Source organism: Amblyomma mixtum, chromosome 3 (genome assembly GCF_055824585.1).
Source record: "Amblyomma mixtum isolate Tamu chromosome 3, ASM5582458v1, whole genome shotgun sequence".
Lineage (NCBI taxonomy): Eukaryota > Metazoa > Arthropoda > Arachnida > Ixodida > Ixodidae > Amblyomma > Amblyomma mixtum.
The window spans coordinates 426298648-426320158 of NC_143014.1; the positions used below are offsets into that span (position 1 = coordinate 426298648).

Sequence of the window (21511 nt, forward strand, 5' to 3'; positions counted from 1 at the left end):
ACTTGGCGGGACTGCATTACTTTTATTTTCCCATCAACAGCTGCTAGAACGCCACTCAAACCCTTGACGCAGCGCTCTGTAGAGTCGGGCTCTTCTTCCTCGCCCTCCTCCTTGCGTTCTCACTGTTGCTGGTGAAGTCAGAGTACCGCCGTAAAATGGTGAGTTGTATCAGAACCCGGTCGGGTAGCCAAGCGATATGCGAAGTGCGTTCGAAGAACGTGCCCTAAAAGCATCACCGTTACAGACATGAAACTTCTCCATAACTCTACAGGAGAGTTTGGTCCGCTGCCTAACTTGGCGAGCGGCGGGGCGGGGCGCCGCCTAACTACGTTCAAAGCGACGTTTTACGGTGTGTTGCTTTCTTGTGCTGGCATTTTATTACGCATGGTGAGGAAATGTGTGAATACGTGTGATTTTGTTAGGTAGCAACCGCTGTCTATGATCGATGTCGTCACCTTGTAAGACGGGCTTCCGCTCCTGCTATGGCAGCAAAAACGAACAGATGAAAAGTGAAAATTGGTTTTGAGGAAAGGCGAACTAACTGCCCCACTTCTGCGTGGACACCTCAACCGAGCCGTGAGGGAAAGAAGGAAGGTGGGAATGAAAGGAGAGAGAGAAAGAGGTGCCATAGTGGAGGACTTCGCAATGATTTCGGCCACCTGGGGATGCTTAACGTGCAATGACATCCCACAGCACACGGGCGATTTTGCGTTTCGCCTCCATCGAAAAGATGTACAGCTCGTTAAAAGTATACAGCCCAAGGGCTTGCTTCTGAGCTCTTTAGCGCGGCTTCCTAACACATCAGACAGTCCAAACCTTGGGAGGATTGAAGATGCAAAGCCATTTTTCTTTCGAGAGATTACAGTCGCTAAGCATGCATAACGAGGCATGCTGCAGACCTCACAAGGAAACCCCTTGGGCTGTATACTTTTGACGGGGGCTGTACCTTTTTCGTTTCCTGTCTGACGCGGAACTGCAAGAGAAGTGGAGACGCGCGATCAGTCGAAAAGAAGTTGGCGGTGTCTTTTTTTATTCGCCGAATGTGAGTTTATGAGAAACATTTTGATCCCAAAGATATCGTTCGGCACGGAGAGTTCGTAGTGAATGGGGACGTTGTGTCACTGCGACATGAGCTGCCCAAGCTCACAATACGCAAGCTGACAAGGTTCCTAGGACCGTTGACTAGTTCCCGCGATACTTAACCAAGCCCAAACCACGTTCTCTGCCATTAACAGACTCCGTATCGCATAAGGTACCTAGATAGCAGAAGACACTTCAGATGTCTCGTGCCCGAGCTACCCGGCCGTCGGCGACCCCACGGAATCGAGTAATGACTATGAACCTTAGTATGAACACAGAGCTGTTGCTAGCATCAACGGGTCATAGCTTTAATTGCTAAAAGAAAGCGCTAGCTGCAAAGACATTTGCCATTTTTTTTCAGATGCTGTACAAAGTAAACATCACCCCGCCCCCCTCCCTCGGCACATCCAGCGTAGGCGCATTACGCATCGCGATCTGCGTTAACGACACGCTGCAGATCGCGCTTCGATGCTGTCGCCTCAAGTGATGACTCCATTGTACTGGCTCCACGATTCTCGCGGTAGTTACCGTCGAGTTAACTTACCCGTTGCACTGAGGCGTCCTTGCGCATCGTATTTAACATTGTCTTCAACGTCACTTAAGAATAGGTTGCGTGGTGGCTGTCCGACGATATCCCTAAACGTAGCGCGAGAGGATTCTCACAGGTGTTGCCCACTAAATATTTTCAATAACCTGAGCGGCCTTTACGATTATTGCTTTCTTAACCCAACCTTGCCGCCATGACACGTCTTACTCTAGCGTAAGTGACCTCAGAGCTGCTTGGTTTTTTTTACGCTTGCATTAAAAAAAACAAACCCCGTCGAACAGGCGCCACTCTTCGTATGCTCGACTCAATTCCGTTGTGATCTAGGAAGCCAGGCTGCGTGAACGTGATGTGTCAAATGTGTAAAAAATGCAAGGCAACTATCTGCCTTGTGAAAAACAAAATTGAAGTTTTTCGCCGTCAAGAGTAGGCGTAAACAGGAAATGCAATGCAGAAAAGGTGTTGAACATTCTTTAACAGCGCATAGATGATGATAGGCGTAGTTTGGTGCGAGCCAAGTCCCTTGAGTTCTGGACGTGCCGCTGCCTGAGCCCGCTTGCGTTTTTTGACCTGAGTAGAGCGGTTTGGTCTTCTTTTTTTGCCCTCGCGTCTTGACGAGTAGCCGCCATTAGCAGTTTTTCTTCTAGCTGGACTGTGCGCCCGGCATCCCTAACGGCTTTTGGTATTTTTGCGAACCGCCTCGTTCAGCTGCTTCTCGTTTTCGCGCAGGTCAGTGCGCTAAGCGACCTTCGCCGTTTGACGCGTCGCAGTGCTCGCTACTCTTTTTCAACCTTAGCGGCGGGTTCCATCGCCTTGGCCGCCTTGTCATCCTAATGTGTGCCTACACATAGTTTGCACGGTTGCAACACTTTATAGGCGCCGATCATTTGAAGCAGTATATCGAACGTATGCACAATGTGACGACAGCGACCACAATTTAGTTGCTAGATTTTTCTATAATCCAATTACAACACATTGTGAGAAGAATACCGGTGATGGCAAAGCGGTTTGCGGCATTGGTGAACGAATCTGTTCTCTTTGCGTCATGGATAGTTGAAATTTCGGTAAGGGCTCTAGGGTGGAAAAATTCTCTTCTACTAGGTGCCACACAGATGGAAAGCTTCAGAAATTTTCAGAAAGTCAGTTTCGGCGTCGTCTTCACCACGGTTTCGGGAGGATGTGTGCCCAAGTTCCCCAAGAATGGGACAGAAAAATGTTGATGCTTTAGAAAAAAAAAGAAACATTTTTTAACATGTTTCTTTTGAAGGCTACATTGTCACAGATTCTAGTCTTGTAGCCCATCAGGAAAGCAAACGATCACAGCGAAATGCGCACTCACTGAGGCAACTCCCTTTATGAGGACATAGGAATTCCGTTCCACTGAGCCAGATTTTCAAACTTGTGAAGCAGGATTACAAACCAGGCAGGGCAACAAGAGGATGATAGGATTGGTCATGACAGATGTAGAGGTCTAATTCTTGCAGTTTTGCAATTTTGAAGGTCGTGTATTCGGATGGGTAATTGTCCTGGGGGAAAGACACTTTCATATGTGTCAACCTGGACGGCTTTTCTTTTCATATCTTTTTTTTAAAGCGGTGCGGTAACACTGCATAATTTGCTCCCGTAATTGTTTTCTTTAATTTCTGAAAGTTGCGGGCGGCAAGGTTTCTTCGGTTGAGACTAAAACTGTACATCACGTTCCCAACATAAAAAAGGTCTTTACGTTCTCTGGGACGTTTTCACCAAGGCGTCTTCGGCTGATTTGGCTCCTGCGCCGATTCGCAGTGCGGTGCGGAATCCACATTGTGTCCATAACGACAAATTGGCGCAGATTAGCGCAGAAGTGCTGGAGATTGCAATTAGCGTCGCCAAGCTTTGAGGGGAAATGACTTTCCATTCGCTTCTGTTCATTTACATTCAGCAGTTGCGACACCCATCGTGCACTGAATTTTCTGAGTCGTCTTTCGTGCTGCATTCAGCATCGGTTTTCAGATGACATGCTTACGCTAGTAGCAGTCTTACGCACGCTCATTCGGAGGGCGTCCTAATGATGCCATGAGCTTTCCCATGATGTCCTGAGTAGAAACCTGAATTGGGCGTCTAGAGCGAGTTTCATAGTGAGTCTGTGTGCAACACTGTGTAAATTCGATCACAAAGAATAAACTGCCTCTAGTGCTGATATACAGTACCAGTGAGTTTGAGCCATCTCGGCTTAGGTTTGCGCAGTCATCCACTACTTCAAACAGAAATATTTAATAACTGCGCGAAACTCGTCCCTTACCATTTTTGTGGCAACTGTTCAAAAAATCACTTCAAACGTGCACCGGACGCGAACGGCACAGCGCTTCACTCTGATATTTGGCTTAAGCAAGAGTTTATAAACAGTAATACTTATCACAAGTCCGCCACAACACGAATTATGCAGGCGTCTCATAAACACTCAACAGACGTTTGAAAGCATCCTCAAGCTCAGCAGCTGAAACCGTCCAAAATAATCTGAAGGCCTGGCTCAGCTTCGTCAGGAGGCGTAGCTGTGTTTGCCATCTTTTGCGAACTTAATATGGCGGCCACAGTAGGAAAAATTTATTTTTAGTCGAAGACTAGCTGGGAAAGTGCTTACCACTCTGTTACCCTGTATATTGATTTTTTTGCGAAAAAAAATCGGAAAAAGTCAAGCGCGATGTCTAGGTAATTGGTGTGGATTGGCTCAATTGAAATGTAGTCTTCGCTGTCACCAATGGCGAAAGGCGGAAATGTCTGTAAATACAGTTTTCTCAGCAATAAATGTCTCTTTTATGCTACCGGACAAACATTAGCATGACCAGAATAACCCACAAAATTTATTTTTACGAAGAACTAAAACTGAAAAGTTTTTTTTTTCAATGCCCCTTAAGAGTTACGTTTATTTGAAGACTGCCACTTGAATTTTTCGAACGTACGCAGGACGCTGCCCAATGGATTTTAGGAGAATAGAGGAAAAATGCTACGGCTGCACATTTTGCGTTATGTACGCAGCGTTTCAGAAATACAAAAAAAAAATTGGTGGACTGCGCTCACCCGAACGACACCACTTGTGCGATGATGTTGCGGTGAGTCAGCTGCACGCCCTTTGGCAGTCCCGTAGATCCGCTGGAGTACAATATCGCCAGCACAGTGTCCGCACTCAGGTTAAAAGCAGCGTTATTGTCTTCGATAGGAGATAGCTTCAGGTCGGAAAGGCTGAGCGTACCTTCGTCACAAGGGCCGGTGGTGACAATAATAATCTGGAAAAGTGAGGATTCTTCGGCGCACATGCACTCACAATAAATTTTATGAATAGAGCTTTCATACTAATGCTTTCGCTGCAGCAACGATCATCAGGCGCTATCCAGCTACAGATGCTATGGCACTGTTGCTACCGCGACGGTGGTCTCGCAGAAGTTTATGCAGATTGTAAAAGTGCAGTGAGCAGCGCGGCAGCTGCTGGGGGCGGCTTGTTTTTGCCTCTACGTTTCCGGCAGTATACACCTGTCCGTGCGAGTCCAATGCTTATTCTTCAGCTCATGCTATAGACCTGGATGTTGGTTCGCTGTCCTGCCCACAAAGATGGGAAGTACTACGGGTGGCATCAAAGACAACTGCTTTAAGCCGAGAAGGGTAGCAGAGAATGGAGGCTACGATTACAATAGCTGATAGAAAAAAAATGGCTGGCGATTTAGCATTGCTAAGCACGAAATATTGCGCGAAAACATGCTTTTTTTTGGAGCTGGACACCACCGCCACGTGCCTCAAAGTGCGATCGCTGTGTCCACTATTCCAGGGAGCCAGTTATGCGCCTTTCCTTTCCTCAAAATGTACCGAGTGAAAAACTTCGCGCTGGTTTTAAGAAAAGGAAAGGCGCATAACTGCCTCAGCTTCTAAGTGGACTCCACCGCCTACTCACAGCGCGATTGAGGTGTCTACTGCTGGCATTCTTCGTCAGTTTCTGCAACGCGCGTCCCACATGGGGCCGTACTCTCTTCCCTTGTTGGCGGTGCTGGCATTCTTCCTCGGTTTCATGCGACCGGGCTTCACACAGGTACGCACTACTGAAACTTGGGGAGTGTGACTAGTATTTCTTTCGCACTTGAAAGCCATGACAGACAGCATATGCCGGGTGGTTCAAATCATTCGGCACATATTAATTTTACACCCCAAAGCTATCATAGGCAGCTCAACCGCGGTGGCTTTCGTTAACACGTGAACAACTGTCCAACTGCAACGCAGAAGGAGCGCTCCGCGCACCCGTGGCCGCTTCGTCTTCTTCGCGGCTCAAAGCCGAGGCTGGGCAGGTTGTGAAGCTATTTCAACATGGCAAACGCGGGGCCGTTAGACCAGCCGCAGGCAGCAGCTGAAATGCCGTATTGTCGTGGGAAGCGTTGGCAACGTACGTGAGGCGGAAGGCTTCGCGTTCAAACCGATCATCACTAGCTGATGAACGTAGCATGTCATCTGGAGCATCGCCGGCGCAAGAGGGAAGTATCTGGACTATAGCTGCATCCATTGTCGTGCCTGAAGCGTTGACGGAGCCGTCACCTGATAAACTTGCTAACGGAGGAATAGCAGCCTAGCAAGGTCTATCAGCAGGGGAACGCCGCTGTGGGGGCAGCTTTTCGCTAACCTGTTCCTCTTAAAAAGTAGCTTAACAGTTGTATGTTTTTAAGTCGTGAAAGATACGTCGGTGCTGTCTGTGAAGGGTGAATATACGGCAAGCCGGATATTATTTGCGTGGTAGTGTGGAACAAACATACAACTGAATAACTGGAATTAATTAAACAACTTTCAGTTTATAGCCTCAGTGCATTAGATCATACTCCGGAATTGAAAGGCGTCAAAAGAGAAGGCGAGGTCACTTTCTAAAATCTCGAAGCCGGCATTGTGGTTGGAGGTAATTAACGCGAAAAAGACGCTATTAACAGGACGTTATGTTGGATTTCCCGCTTTCTACATTTCCCAGATAGCATCGCATCGTGTGCGGTCGTCAAGCTAGAGCGTCGACGCCTTAAACGTCTTAAAATACACGAGAAAGAGGGAAAGAACTTTGCTCGTCACTTAGTGCTGCGTCGAAGTAATGTGCAACGTGGAAAAGCAAACCTAAATTTTCAGACGCGTCTTCATTCAGAACTGAAAACTCATGTCAAGTGAGGAGGATTCATATTGGATCAAAGCAGGGTTATTAAAGCACGGTGGCTGAGAATTAAGGCGGGAATCTTTTTAAGCTTTCTTTTAGCTGGCTTATAGTTGCCGTACAACAGCTCTGTTCCTAGTAGCGCAGTCTAAAGGAAGCCATGCACCATCTTCATCATAAGACGCTCTACGGCCACTGCAGGACAGTGGACTCTCCACTATGTCTCCAATTAACCCTGCCCTGTGCCAGCAGCGACCACTTTATCTCCGGATATTTCCTAATCTCATACGCCCACCGAACTTTCTGCCACTCCCTGCTACGCTTGCCTGAGCCATGTATATACAGGGCCATGTAAAATGGGCGAAATGCAGTTTTTCACGTCTTCTCTCTCCAAGTGCTGACGCAGCTAAGACTACTAAGTGCCCGAGTTCGTACGATGTTGGCCAAAGCGCAAGAGATGCTCAATAAAAGTAGCGGTGGGTTTCAGACACTATCAGAGACACCAGAACAGGCTTTCCATCATAACTTCGCAAATTTTAAGAAAATATGCGTGTGAGTACTTAACTTTGTGGCTTTCATGTGCGATGCTGCAGCTACTTGCTGGAGGGAGTGCGTAGGAGCGCCATGCAATCAAATTTCACCGGGATTGACGCAAACGCCTTCAGATGTTCGGACTGAGCTGCTTAGTTTCGTCGTCGCGGACGGAATTGTCATCGCAGAAAACCCAATTATTTACAGTAAACTCGTCGTCAGCCTCACTCTCCTCAGCACAGCATATCATGTGAGGTTCGCTATCAATGTATATGTCGTTCTCATGTTCCTAACACAGCCCTGTTCGGTGCTAAACCCCAGCACACGGCCGAGCCAAGAAACTTACCTCTACCGATGTGAGGCCGCCGCAAGCCTTCTTAATTTTTTCTCTCTGTTCTGAGTCACAGAAAACGAACCTTGCTTCAGAATCTGCGAGTTCGTAGCGAGCCTCTCCTGAAAAAAAAAACAATGCCACGCAATGATTCATCTATGGGAATGTTGAAACAATTGAGGGTTGAGGTCATTTCTCATCCGGAGATGAGGTTCATTTCTCATCCGACCCGTACATCTCGCCGCACTGCACACCAGTTTTAGATCGCCCGGCCTCTATCGCGCACCGCAACTTTTTCAGTTTCCTTTTTTCCCCGCACCATTGTTGACTGGAATGCCCTCTTCGCCGATGTTGCCGCCATCACGTGCCCATCTTCATTCTTATCTGCTGTAACCGCTTGTATCATACTGCAATGACATGCATTTATTATTGTTGAATATACTAACCCACCCCTTATGTAATACCCCCTGAAGGGGGTCTTTAAGGTGAATAAAGTGAAGTGAAGTGAAGGTATCACAGCGGATCATGATGCCCATCTATTTTGAAGAATTGCCAAGGAGGAACGAAGTACAACGTGGATACTCTAGAAGTAGTGGCTTTGTAAGGCTCGTACTGTAACTAGAAAACAACTAAAGGAAGTTCGGTTGCGCTGACACAGCCGCTGATGAGCAGACCGTTCTCCGCAAAGCAGGTTGTGGTCCAGATATTACGTCCAATAAATCTCCAGAGAACAAATTCGACTTGCGACACAAGCGACATATTGAAGCGATATTGTGTGTCGGTCGATTCATCTGAGCAACGCTCGGAGAAGCCTTTTTTGATTTCTGTAGGTAACTGAGCATCTGCAAGTTTTCTATTCGAGTGCGCGGATGTTATTTAGGATATTAATTATATTACTATTCTGGAAAATGTTCATTACATTGGCAGAATGTTTTTGTTGGAGCTAAAAATGTGCTAATGAAAACTAGACTCTCTACTGCTCCTGTTCCCGTCTCAGTATAGCTGAATCAAGCTGCCATTTCTGCGGGACGTAGCGCTGATAGCACAAGTTCCCGCGAACCTTCTTTGAGGCTGGTCTTGATGAGGGCGGCAACGCCTCCCGCGAAGAACGTCCCGCACAGGGCTACCACAAGTTCCGTTCCGTTGGCGCAGTGGAGCGCGACCACGTCTCCCGGGCGCAGACCGAGTCGCCGCAGCCCAGAGGCGACCCGGCGGCAGGAATCCAGCAGCTCGCCGAAGGTGTAACGGGCGCCGGACATGATGTCAACCTGAAACGAGACAAAAGAAGCCGCGTATCACCCAAGCTGGGAGCACGGTGAACAGAAGAATTAGACTAACGTGTAAATTAACCCTGTGTATATTTTAGTTTTCGTGGGCCAGTCAGTTCATGGTCTTATGGGAAGGAAAACGGCACAAAAAATACGGACAAGACGGACGAGACCTGTTTTGCCTCGTCTTGTCGCTGTTTTTTGCACTGTTTTTCTTCAAGCAAGTCTTATACCAGTTGTTTCGGGGAAGCCCACCCCTAACATTCTACAGTAAGCTATATGGGGAAAAAAGACGGCTTTTTCTCCAACGCAACACCGCTGCTGTATACTGCACCGGTACTGTATACCAAGTAGACTCAGTCTGGAACCTTTGGAAGTCAACCAACACCTTTTATTGTGAAAAAAATACCAGTTTCTAAAAAGCGCTACATCACAACAGGAGGCTTAAATTAATATTTTGAAAACTTGAGACATAACGGAGGACCCTTCACTCAACACACGCGTTGACCTTGAGTGCTGACTCCAATGAAGTGGAGAAGAAAATAGGAATGCTTAGAATTCCCATTCACCACGAACGACATTAAAAAGATATTTAGCACTCAGGAAAGCTGCTTAGTTCGTTAGTACAGTGCTCCTGCGCATGTTAAGTAGGACGTCCAGGGAAAAATAAGGGCAGTACAAATCCAGGCACGCGAGCAGTTAGGTGAGGCAAGTTGCCCGAATCCCGCGCATCTGGCGGCAAGCATTATCAGCGTTTCGTTCACCGTCCACTTCTTGGGTCGTCATAGAAATAAAGAGGTTACTCCTATGACAACCAAAACAAGATGAAACGCTTGATCGCGGAAACCAACCGCAGAAATCTACTTTTCTTCACCAATTGCCTTTAAAATAGAGACTATTATATTAATATCTCAACAGTAGGCTGTCCGACGACACGGGAGCAGCCCGACTACGTAGCATGCCCACAAAAACGGAAAAATGTTCTGCCTGATTTCGAATCACCGAAACATTGAGAATGTTCTGAAATTGTTCATCGCAAAATACTTTCTCCACTGCACAGAAAGTCTTAGCCAAAGTCTAAAGTCTTTTCGCTCCTGAAATCTAAGAATCACTGAATGAAATCAATACCGTTAGTATTGTGCTTAAAGTGATAATATTTTACCAGTCGACAACTTCTGTCTCATTTTCAGTGTCTTTTGCTCAACTGAGGTGAGATTCCCAACTTGCTCTATCCTAATGTTAATATTGCATTTTTAAATTACAATTTTCCACACTGCCTCAACATTATTTGCTTTGATGACTACTCAACGAGAGCAACGTCTAATTTCCTTCACATAAGCAGGAGAGAGAGTATTTTAGTAGTTTTTCTTCCCCGTACTTTCATGCCGTGCATATAAAAAGCGGCCGCAAATTCACTAAGTTCTGCGCTCCAGGACTTTTCATGTTATTCGCGAAGCGCTGCCAGTGGACTTTTTCTGAAGCTCATATTAAATAAGTTACCTCCCGTAATGAAATGACGCGGATACCATTACATTTAAAATGAGCGTGTTGTGTTGGCTTTTATGGCACATAGGCAAGTGAAGCCATCATGCGCCAAGCACAAGGTGTTTGACAAATTGTGTTGAGTAATATAGCAATGTAAAATAATCTCTCGCATAGAAACCCTCAAATCTTAATACTACCTAGTGGACACATCCACAAATTTCAGAAATGGATTCTAGTGTTAGGATAAAAGAACAATTCAGAGACGTTTATTCGTCTGTCCGTTACAAAGGATGCGCTTGGTTAACAAGAGGCCGTGTTGCTTCTTTCGTGCGCAACACCTGAGTCTGTTGTCTTCACGCGCCGCGCCAGCGCTCCTCCTCCTCATCCTCTCCTAACATCACTCTCTCCTCTCGCAGGCGGCTCAGGTTGCTCTGACTCAAAGTTCGGGTTGCTCGCCCTCCGGCGAAGGATCTCCGTCGGCGGGGATGAGCTGGCGTTCCCATTCGGCCATCCTGTGCCACCGACCGTCCCGGTCGGAATCGTCCTCGCGTCCCGATTCATCAGAACTTGTCTCGTTGAATTCCCGCTCCCAAAGCTTCAGCTTGTCAGCCGCTGCAATACTGCTGTATGCTCTTCGCCTTTGCCGCGCCGGAGGCACGTTCTCGATGCGGTAGCGGTCGTTGGGAAGCCTTTCTCGGACGATGAGCGGTCCTTTGTATTTTTCTTTCAGTTCCCTTGACTCCTCACTTGCTGCCGGTTCTCGCTAAACTAGTACAATATCTCCGGGATTGTACGTCGGAGCTTCCACCCGCTCCCTATTGTACCGCTCTTGTTGCTTGCGTTGGTCTTCTCGGATATTCTCCGCCGCTGTGGCTCACCTGGTTTCGACTTCATGGTCAAATTCCTCGGCTTTGTGGAGCGTATTGTTTATGCCCCACCTCACCTGAGGCAACGCAGAGTTCCAGACTTTGCCATTTGCATCTTTCGTCAAGCTTGCCACTGCCGGGGTTATCATGCGATTAAATCTTTCGACTTGCCCGTTAGTTCGCGGTGTGGCAGTAGCGCTATTGACGTGCGTGATATTGTAGGTTTCGCACGCTGCTTTGAATTTGGCACTTGTATAAGCACTTCCGCGGTCCGAGATCACCATAGCAGGTGAGCTAACGATTCCTGCCACATCGTGTAGACACTGCGCCGCTGGTGCAGCTGATGTGTTGCGGACTGCACGCAGAATACGAACTTTGTGAAGGAGTCGACGACTACAATTATGTAGGCGTTTCCGGACTTGCTTCTTACAAACGGGTCAAGGTGATCGACGTGTATTAATCGAAATGGCTTGTTTTCCTTGTCAATGCTGTGAAGTTTGCCTAGTCTCTTTCCAGATGGCGTCTTGTGGAAAAGACATTCGATGCAAGAAGCTATGTATCTTCTAACGTAACGATTCATGCTGGGAAACCAATACCTTTACCTAAGTTTCTTCAAGGTTTTTCCACTCCAAAATAGCCAATGTCATCATGACATGTCCTGACGACTCTCCAGCGAGTCTGATTTGAAACTACCCACAGCAGTCCTTCGTTCGAGTCGGTTTCTTGGTTCTATTTGAATACTATGCCATTACGCAACCGGTACTCGTTTTTGACGCGCCTCTCTTCTTTGGAGAGGTCTTTTTTTTCTAGCCTTTCCTTCAAAGCTAGAACCTTTGGATCATTCAGCTGCGCAACGGAGAGCACGTCTTCTGTCGCTATGCATGTCGCAAGGACGTGAAGGCCAGGAACAATATCTGTCCCTTCTGGAGGGTCGTATGGAGAGCGGCTCAGTGCATCAACATGAGCCATTGCAGCCCCCTTACGATATTGCATGTCGAAGGTGAACTCTTGCAGTCGCCGCCACCATCTGCCCATACGGGGTAGGAGATTCCTTTTGCTCATCGTTTCCCGTACTGCGTTGCAGTCAGTGACCACTTTGAATTCATCCCGATTAGGTACACTCGAAACTTTTCTAACGCCCAAACAACCACAAGCGCTTCTAGTTCGTATGAGTGGTATCTCTGTTCGTAGTCAGTTATCCGCCGGCTTGCGTAGACGACAGGATGAACATGCCCATCTGCTTGTTCTTGCAAAAGTATTGCTCCTAGGCCGTCTTTGGTGGCATCCGTGTGCACCTCTGTTCTTGCGTCGAACGCGAAATGCGCCAAAACTGGCCTTTCAGTCAACCTCATCTTCAGTTCAGTGAACACGGCATCGTGCTCTGAGGTCCGCTCCCAAACTGCATCCTTAGACGTCAGTCGCGTTAGACATTTAGCAATGCTGGCGAACCCTTTTACAAATCTTCGAAAATAGCTTGCCAGACCCAAAAACTGACGCACCTGGTGTAGATTTATTGGTTCGGGAAAGTCAGCGACGCTCTCGATCTTTAAACTTCCGGGTCGCACTTCTGTGGCAGAATTGTCGTAGCCAAGGTAATCGACTTTCTAGAAGAAACGGCACTTGGTTAATCGCAGCGTTAATCCCACTCCACGGAGAACATCCAAAAGCATCCTCAGGTGGTCAAGCACCTCTTCCACGGTCGTTGTGGGCAGCAGGATGTCATCCATGCAGGCGAGAGCCATGGTATGTTTCGTAGGGGACCCAGTACAGCGTTGATCATTCTCTGAAACACTTCCGGTGCGTTGGCCAAGACAAATGGAATTCCAACGAATTCGTAATGGCCGTCTGGAGTCACGTACGCAGTCCTGTGTCTCGATTCCTCGGTCATAGGAATTTGATAGTGGCCTAACGCAAGATCGGGGCTCGTGAAGAAGCATTTCCCTCTTAGACGGTCCAGTTGATCCTCAATTAAAGGCATCGGATACCGATCCTTTTTTGAGGCACGGAGCAGGTCACGGTAGTCCACGCAAATTCGTTGATCTGTATTTTTTCCCACCAGTAGGATAGGACTTGCATAATCCGATTTGGAGTCGACAACAATGCCAGCTTGCTTTAGTTCTTCAATCATTTTTTTTTGTGTGTGCCCGTTCGGTGTAAGAGAGTCGTTAGGGACGAAATTTCACTGGCTCCAGCGTTGTTAGTTCAATGGTTTGTTGTTAGCTCAATTGGCAGTTACGATACAATTCGTCTATGTATTCGATGCTCAGATTTTCTTAATCTGTGTTTTCTAGAGAGGCTCTTGCTCTAAAAACTTGCCAGTGTGCTAAATGCGGCTTCCAGCATCGCGGTTTTGTTGTGATTATTTCTGATGGCGATGATAAAGTGATTAGTACAGGGAAGTGATCGCTGCCATATGGGTTGTAAATGACATCCCATTTAAACTCGTTACAAACAGAAGGTGAACTCAATGAGAAATCTAAACAGGTCATTCTCCCCTAAGTAGGGGAGCAGTGTGTGGCTTTTTCTGTGTTTAAAAAACATGCATTTTTTGTGAGGATAAAATCTTCGATTATCTGACCCCTAGAGTCACAGCGCTCGCTTCCCCAAAAAGGGGAGTGAGTGTTAAAATCGCCGACTACTACATATGGTTCCGGAAGTTCATCGATGAGTTTTTGTAGATCGAGGGCTGTTAGTGTAAAATGTGTAGGAATATATACAGAACAAATAGAAATTGTTTTACAGCTGACGGCACTGACCGCAACGGCTTCAAGTTTTGTTTTGAGCTTGATTTCTCGAGCAGGGACGACGCTTTGAACGGCAACTGCGACGCCTCCCGAGAGTCTATTTGTCAGGTTGCGATCGCGTCTAAAAGTTTTATAATGTTTAAAGATATTTGCATGTTGTGATGTTGTGGACCGAGGTTGGTTTCCTGAAGACATAAAGCTACAGGTAACATGGACCCTAGAGTATGTGTTATGTCACTGTAATTTCTCAAGAGTCCTCTACAGTTCCACCGTATTAAAAAAGTCATGTTTGTATGTTTTGGGTGGAAATGGAAGAAATTTACTTAGATTTTGGGCCCGTAATGAGGGCTCGGTCTTTTTTTGCGCTCACGAGAGCTGTTTAGCCGCTGCAACGCGGGCGGATTGGGAGTTACGTCCTACACCTCACAGGTGATGCTGGAGGACCGCGCAGAAACCGCGGGTGTGTGAGTTTCAGGCCTCCCCCGCGGGGGAGGTCCTGCAGGGTGCCGACCCGTGGTCCGGCGCTCCCTTTTTTAGAGATGGCAGGGCAGCCTGTGCTGCGTCTGCTCGGAGAGCGGATGGCCCTGCCTGAGGCTCACTATGCGTGGCTTGGGTAGATGCCGAAGGCCGGTGTGGTTTGCCGCCTCGTCGCACCCCATCGGCAAAATTAGTTCTTGCTGTGAAGAGGAATGTGCCGTGTGTTTGTCTGAATCGTTGACGTTCTTCCTTGAAAGTTATGTTTTCTTTTGTTTTTATGGTTATTATCTCCATTTCTTTCTTCCAGGTCGGACACGACCTCGAGTACGCGGGGTGATCTCCTTCACAGTTAGCGCACTGCGGAGCAGCGATGCAATTCTCGGATTCACGTTCATGTGATGCACATTTAGCACAGGTTTTGCGGCCGCGCCACTCTGAGAGCCATGACCAAACTTTTGACATTTGAAGCAGCGTCGAGAATTTGAGACAAAGGGTCGTACAGTTACTTTGAAATATCCTACTTTTATGGATTCTGGGATCTGGGTAGAGGCAAAAGTGAGGACTGTATGCTTTGTGGGTATTTCTTTATTATCTTTACGGATGTTTATTCTTCGGACTTCAGTGACATTTTGTTCTTTGAAGCCCTCTAGCATTTCTTCCTCGGCGAGATTCAAGAAATCGTACCCTGAGATGACACCTTTCACTGTGTTCTGTGATCGATGTGCGCTAACAGAGATAACAAAGTTTACAAAGTTTGTTAAATCTGAAAGTGTTGAACATTCTGTTTGGTAACGGATTTGGAGGAGGATGTCGCCGCTGGCTAGTTGTGCTACATTGTAGCCAAAGCCCTAGGCTTCAGTCAGAGATTTAAAAACCATCAACGGGGATATTTTTCCGGCTGGCATTTCTGCTCCTCCGCTATGTATAACATATACTTTGAGAACGTTCCCTGTTTTTTGTTATGAACTGAGCCGTTACTTCGGTCGGCCCTCTCTTCTGAGGGCGACCATTCTGTGGGGGAGGGGGAGCCATAGAATATAGAATTTGTGTGTTTTTCGGCTATGGTGCCAGCCACCCACCACGGAGTCCAACAAGCGGACGGGACAGGAACTTGAAAGCAAGTCCTGCCCACGCCAGCTGTGTACCTTTATTATAACCAAATATGACGCAACTGAAGGTATTTGGTCACACGAGGTTAACCCTCGCCGCCAGGAAAAAAAGGGAAATCTAAGAAGTGAATAGGAGACAGGAGAGTTGTGAGAAAGAAGATAGGAAAGTGAAAGATGAAGGGGAGGATAGGAAAAGGCGACTGCCGATTTCCCCCGGTCGGGTCAGGCCGGAGGAGCCGCTCACAGGAAGCTGGGACCAAAGTGGTGTGTTGCTTCTGCCGAGGGGCCTTAAAGGTCCTAACGCTCGGCATTGGCTCTACCACCAGGATCCCCTTTTCCCCGGATACGGCGATTTCACGCACGGCCAGACGCGGGTGCTCGGGTCTGTGGTGACGCACTGCTGACCATTATCCCCATGCCGGGATGTCCCTGGGGATGCTCAGACGCCCCCCTGAGGGGAACATTTCAAAAGAGTTCTTTCTCGTCATTTCTCGTTCGCTCAACTCACACCACGTCCCCGTTTTCACGGGTGTCACGTGCTGGCCATTCATTTGTAGAGCTACTTTCCTTTTAGTTCAGGCACACTGTTATCATTCAGCGCACTGAATGGTCGCTTGTGAAGAGATTTTAGGTTTATTTTTTTTAGGTTTAGGGGCTTTGGGAGACAATAGACTTCTCATTTATTTCGAAGCTTATTTAAGACCAATTTCCTCAACTGACACACATAGCTCGCTCAGGTTTGATTTCATTGCCCATTTTCTCTTCCATTATTTGCACTAAAAGTATGGTTTTTAATGAATATACAGCGCCATCATTCTTACTACGATCACTACAGGACAAAGAACTCTCCGATATCTTTCTGAATAAACTTGCTCTGTGCCAGCTGCGACCACCTTATGCTTGCAAAATTCGCAATCTCATCCGCACACCTGACCCTCCGAAGCCACCTGCTGCTCTTGCTCCCTTGGAATCCACCCTCTCAACTTCCGAATATACAGAGTTTCGTAACTGTTTTTACGAAACCTTAATTTTTTTGGCCACCTTAATTAAATGAATCTCTCCTAAAAATGACAGATTTTTAACGCTTTTAAACGGAGTATGACGCACGGAAGCACTTGCTTTCGAATTACTTGACCTTTGCCTAAACATAGCCGTAACTTGTCCTTCTAATTCGCCTGGCTTCTGCCTAAGCATAGCGTTGTATTATTCTTCAGTACAATTTATTTTACACTTTCGTTCCACTTGTCATTCCTCTAGGAAAGCGCCATTTCATCACAAAGGTTGAGAGTATAAGAACAAGTATGAAAGATCGAGGCTTCAGAGACCATTGGCTTTCTCAGGATTGCTACTGAAGGAGTGCTTCCTCATTAAAAAAAACCTACTACGCAGATACATGCCATTTCAGTTCACTAGGGATTTCGTCCGTGTGTAGATAAACTTGAAAAAAAAATATTGCGTAGGAAAGAACACTCAGTAAAACCGACAAGCGTTCATTAAAACGTTTCGTGTACTTTTTTGCATTGCCTGGTTGCTTTGTAAGTCCGTCATCGCATTTTGAAGCTTCTCCATCGGTCTAGTATTCACGCACCGTAAGCTATACAACCATAAGGCCTTTACTTAAAAAACGCGAAGAAGGAGCATGCCTACAAACTTTTGCGACAATCTCGTCCAATTAATGCTTATTCCCAAAACGAATGTATTCTACAACGCACAATCGCAGAAGTTAGGAGGCTTGTATCCCAAGCATTGCAGACAAGAGCAATACAAAGGTCGGTAAGCTTCGGCGGGTGGCTGCCGCCATGCTTGCGCACAACGAAATTAAAGGGGGAAACTAGAGCTATGAAGGCTCAGGAACAAAGACACGGGTTTTCGTTTCACTTAGACAGTACATCTTTACAAGGACTCGGCCTATTAAGCAGGATCGAAATTCACAGAGTTTTCGAAATGTTCTTTGTAGATTGCTGAATTATGAAATTCAAAAATTCAACGTCACCATCCCTGTGTCCACCCGTTATGATGTAAGAACACAAATTCATTGAGAAGCCATAGCTCACCATTGCAACGCGCTCCTCATATTTCGTCCAGGCGTTTGTGAAGAACGTTGCAAAACTGATGACGGGTATTTCGGCGCCCGTCACGTAGGACTTCACCACGTTGTCTTCAATGACCAGGGATGCTCTTTTGCTCAAGGGGTCTTCGTCGCACGAAACCGGCATCTGTGTTGATAGACTTCTTGACGACATTCCTGGTGAACTGGAGCCAAGAACAAGGTGGAGTATTTTCCTGAAAGTAACATGGTTCAGGGATGTGTAATGAAGATACAAAATAACAGCAGTTATTACCACAATTACCGAGCGAAGGTGTCACGCACCCACTATTAAGGGGAGACGCAGAAAGTATCTTCAAGTAAGACCGATGCGATGGCAAGCAGAGTTCCGGCGCGTTGTCACCGTGTCGACTGTACTTTTTAATGGACTTGTCACAGAAACGAAGCTTTTATTTGACGGGGGGGGGGGGGGGGGGGGGGACTCAAGCCTGCCGAGCGTCAGTGACACTCCTCGCCAGCATTTAAACGAACCGTCGTCTTATGCGTGGACCCGTCGAGTTAGATGTGCCGAAAAGTTCGCCAGAGAGTGATACCGAGGAAGCAGCGAGAGTACCTTTTCGCGTGCAGTAGGAATGCCAAGCCTTCCATGGACTCTTGAAGGCAATTCTATCGTAAACGTACAATATCGGCGGCGCTGCGGGCGCTGCAATTTTCTGCCGAATTTTAACAGACCAATAAATGAAGGCATTTTCTCCTCGCGTGCTCTGTCGTGCTTTTCTTGGGATGAAGCGTCGAATTCGTGCTACGTGGCAAGCGTTCTGGGTTCGGTGACGAGTTTTTCACGGTGTCGTCGCTGCTCAGGTGTGCGCTGCCGGTTGCCTTAGTTCAATGTTTGAGATTCGGAACTTACGCTGGTCAATCTTTCTTACATAGCAACTTTGTTTTATTTTTTCTTCCGGTCCCCACTGTTGACGGTCGACTTCTACGATGCATCAACCAATATGCGAATAAAAACAGTATAGTCTGTCTCTGCCTGTGAATAATATTAAGATGTAAGTTATAACGCGAAGGAGTGACTTTTTTCTTGAATTTCGGGAAAACGTCAAGAAATTTACGGCTACATTCGAGTAAATTCGGTAATGAACTGATATGAGTCGTTGAAGGTTCCTTTATTAAAAAAAAACTGTTAGGTCCATAAGCCCACATCTCTATACAATGCCAGCTAGGAAATAGTATTCATTATTTCGGTGCCCTTCAGCATTACGAGAATTTCGTGGGTTTTTTACTGCGTCGTTAATAATATTTCTGGACTACTTTTTGCACGTAAAAATCCCGCATTGCATTGACAGCAGTGCTAGATAAATAAATAAATAAATAAATAAATAAATAAATAAATAAATAAATAAATAAATAAATAAATAAATAAATAAATAAATAAATAAATAAATAAATAAATAAATAAATAAATAAATAAATAAATAAATAAATTTTTAATTACTCTTACTGTGGTTTAGGTAGGGAGAATTCTAAAACGAACTTATAAAAATTAGTGTATACTCGAAATCCTCCTGGGATCGAGTCCATCTCAACCTGTAAAGCCAGTACATGATCCCCTTCTGGGATGGAGTACTGGCTTTATTGGTTGAGATGGACTCCTGAGTAAACGTAATCAGGTGCAAGCAGACACAGTTCCTTCCTGAGCAACTGTTATGAGAGGCACCACCTCTGGAGTCAATCGGAGAGCGCATTTGAACGCCACGAAAGGTCGACAGTGCTGAAAGCTTCAATGAAGTAGTCGAGGTGTTCACTAGTTGGTGATACCTCTTGTAAGCGCCTTTAGAAGTCTATAGGCTAGTTTAGGCCGATGTCGAAGTGTGTCAACTATACCATTTCTTCATAGTTAAATGAGCAAGCACGATGTAGCAGCTTTCTAGCTGCGAGCATATCCAAGCTTGTATATGACATTGGCGGAGAATTGTTTGAACACTTGGATCCCACCAAGCATGATATACAACGCGTTGTCGTGAACCGCAGTCGGCGCTATGTTGGCCGATAATGGTGGCTGTTCTGAATCCCTGCTGGAGAGTTTCGCTACTAGCGGAGAGTTAAACGGGCTCTCTGCTTCTCAAACGGGAAAACTTATGCACACAAAAACTTTGTCAACATGAAGCAGCAGACAGCTACGGGCATAGGCGAAGAAGCACGCGTTTGATGTGCGGACATTAGTGTTTCGTATCACCAAAAATAAAATACAGTCAGAAATGCTCAAATATCTCAAAGTTACGCCGCGGACTATGAGAGGCACTGTGATGAATGATTGTGTTGGATTTCGACCACGTTGTGTTCCTTACCGAGGGCCGAAATCAGAGCAACGTGGGCCCGTGCTGCAAATCAAGGTGCGCGTCGTCAAATCAGGCCACACGCATTTTCGCTCAGTATTTATAACAAACCCCGCTACCATTATTGCGTTAACCACGGCAAAGTTTCACGAATAACGGTAAGTACACATGAAAAAAAAAAAAACTATTGGTTTATTGGGGTTTAGCCTCCCAAAGCGACTCAGGCTATGAGGGACGCCGTAGTGAAGGGCTCCGGAAATTTCGACCACCCGGGGTTCTTTAACGTGCACTGACATCGCACAGCACACGGGCCTCTAGAATTTCGCCTTCAAGAAATTCAGCCGCCGCGGCTGGTATCGAAACTATGAAGACACTGGAGATAATATCGCAGGAGGTGACTGAAAACAGCGCACACAACATGGTTGTCTGAAAACCGCCGCCTAAAATGGAGCCGTAAAAAAAAGCAGGTTCCCAAATGACCAGAAAAATAGACCGGGCATGTTGCAGCAGGCGACGTAAGGAGCATCCCGCATGAGCATCGTTCAGCAGTGCTGCGCTATGTACTTCGCTGGGCTCCTCAGCTCAGCTGTTACGTTAGTCGACTGAACACAGCCTTGTACAAGTGTACAGCTGGTAAAAAGCAATACAGGAAACTAATGGGCTGCGATAATTCTCAGGCTTGATGACAAAGCTCCATCCTCTTGAAAACTTTCTCTAGCGTGCCGATCGCCCTAGGTCTCGCTAAAGGAAGCTGAACGGGCATCATTGCGGCTGCTTACGGATTCGCTGTCATGGTTATGGGTACGGTAGGCTTACAAAACAGTTTTATTGTCAATAAAATATAAACAGTGCAAAAGAAAGGAGCAGTATGTATTGGATGACTGAGGACTGATAAATCTTACCGAAACGTTATTAAGTAACGAATTAAATATCATCCAGAGGATTCTTTAAAACAGTTGCTCACTGCCCCGTCACTGTTCGTACTTTATTTGCTTGGCTTTAGCTCAACTAGAATAAGTGTTTAGGTTGGCTGACAATGAAGCAACGCAATATACATGTAAATAATCTAAGGAATGTGTTCGTATTGGTATATCTGTTATGCTCTTTGTCAGCACATTTATGACCACTAAACGAAAAATGTCTCAACGCTGTTTCAATTGCAGCTTTTCGCATTCGTGCAGTTTTATTTAGTTTTAGTGATATGCCAGTAATCCCAGGGTCCATTCCTTGCTGCTCTGCCCTTCTCATTATTTCATGCCTACACAGATTGTTTCAAGGAAAACAGATCAGCTACGTTTGTTGCTACACACCAGCTACTTTATAAGGCACCGTTCTTTTCTCCATAATGTATGAACGCGCCTTTGTTGCGCCTGCAAATCACACAACCATTCGTAAATGGCATAACAATGGCCGTGCTACCTTCAATGTAGTTATGATTTCATCAAGAAAGCACCAAAAGGGGGACTCTCAGCAGATTTTATTATGGCTAATTAGTCTGAGTCACCATTCAGAAAAAGTAGACCATCAGCAAGAGCAAACAAAAG

General features: G+C 46.4%; 1 protein-coding gene across 1 annotated transcript in view; it reads right to left on the bottom strand.

Annotated features, from left to right (window-relative positions):
• Positions 1 to 17824, bottom strand: part of LOC149357975 (uncharacterized) — a 95925-nt gene extending 78101 nt beyond the window's left edge. The window contains exons 1-4 of the mRNA XM_089576694.1: positions 17636 to 17824; positions 8693 to 8900; positions 7648 to 7754; positions 4682 to 4887 (exon numbers count right to left, since the gene is read on the bottom strand). Coding sequence (XP_089432820.1) covers positions 4682 to 4887; positions 7648 to 7754; positions 8693 to 8900; positions 17636 to 17824 — 710 coding nt within the window. The remainder of the gene's footprint in view (positions 1 to 4681; positions 4888 to 7647; positions 7755 to 8692; positions 8901 to 17635) is intronic.
• Positions 17825 to 21511: the final 3687 nt, after the last annotated feature.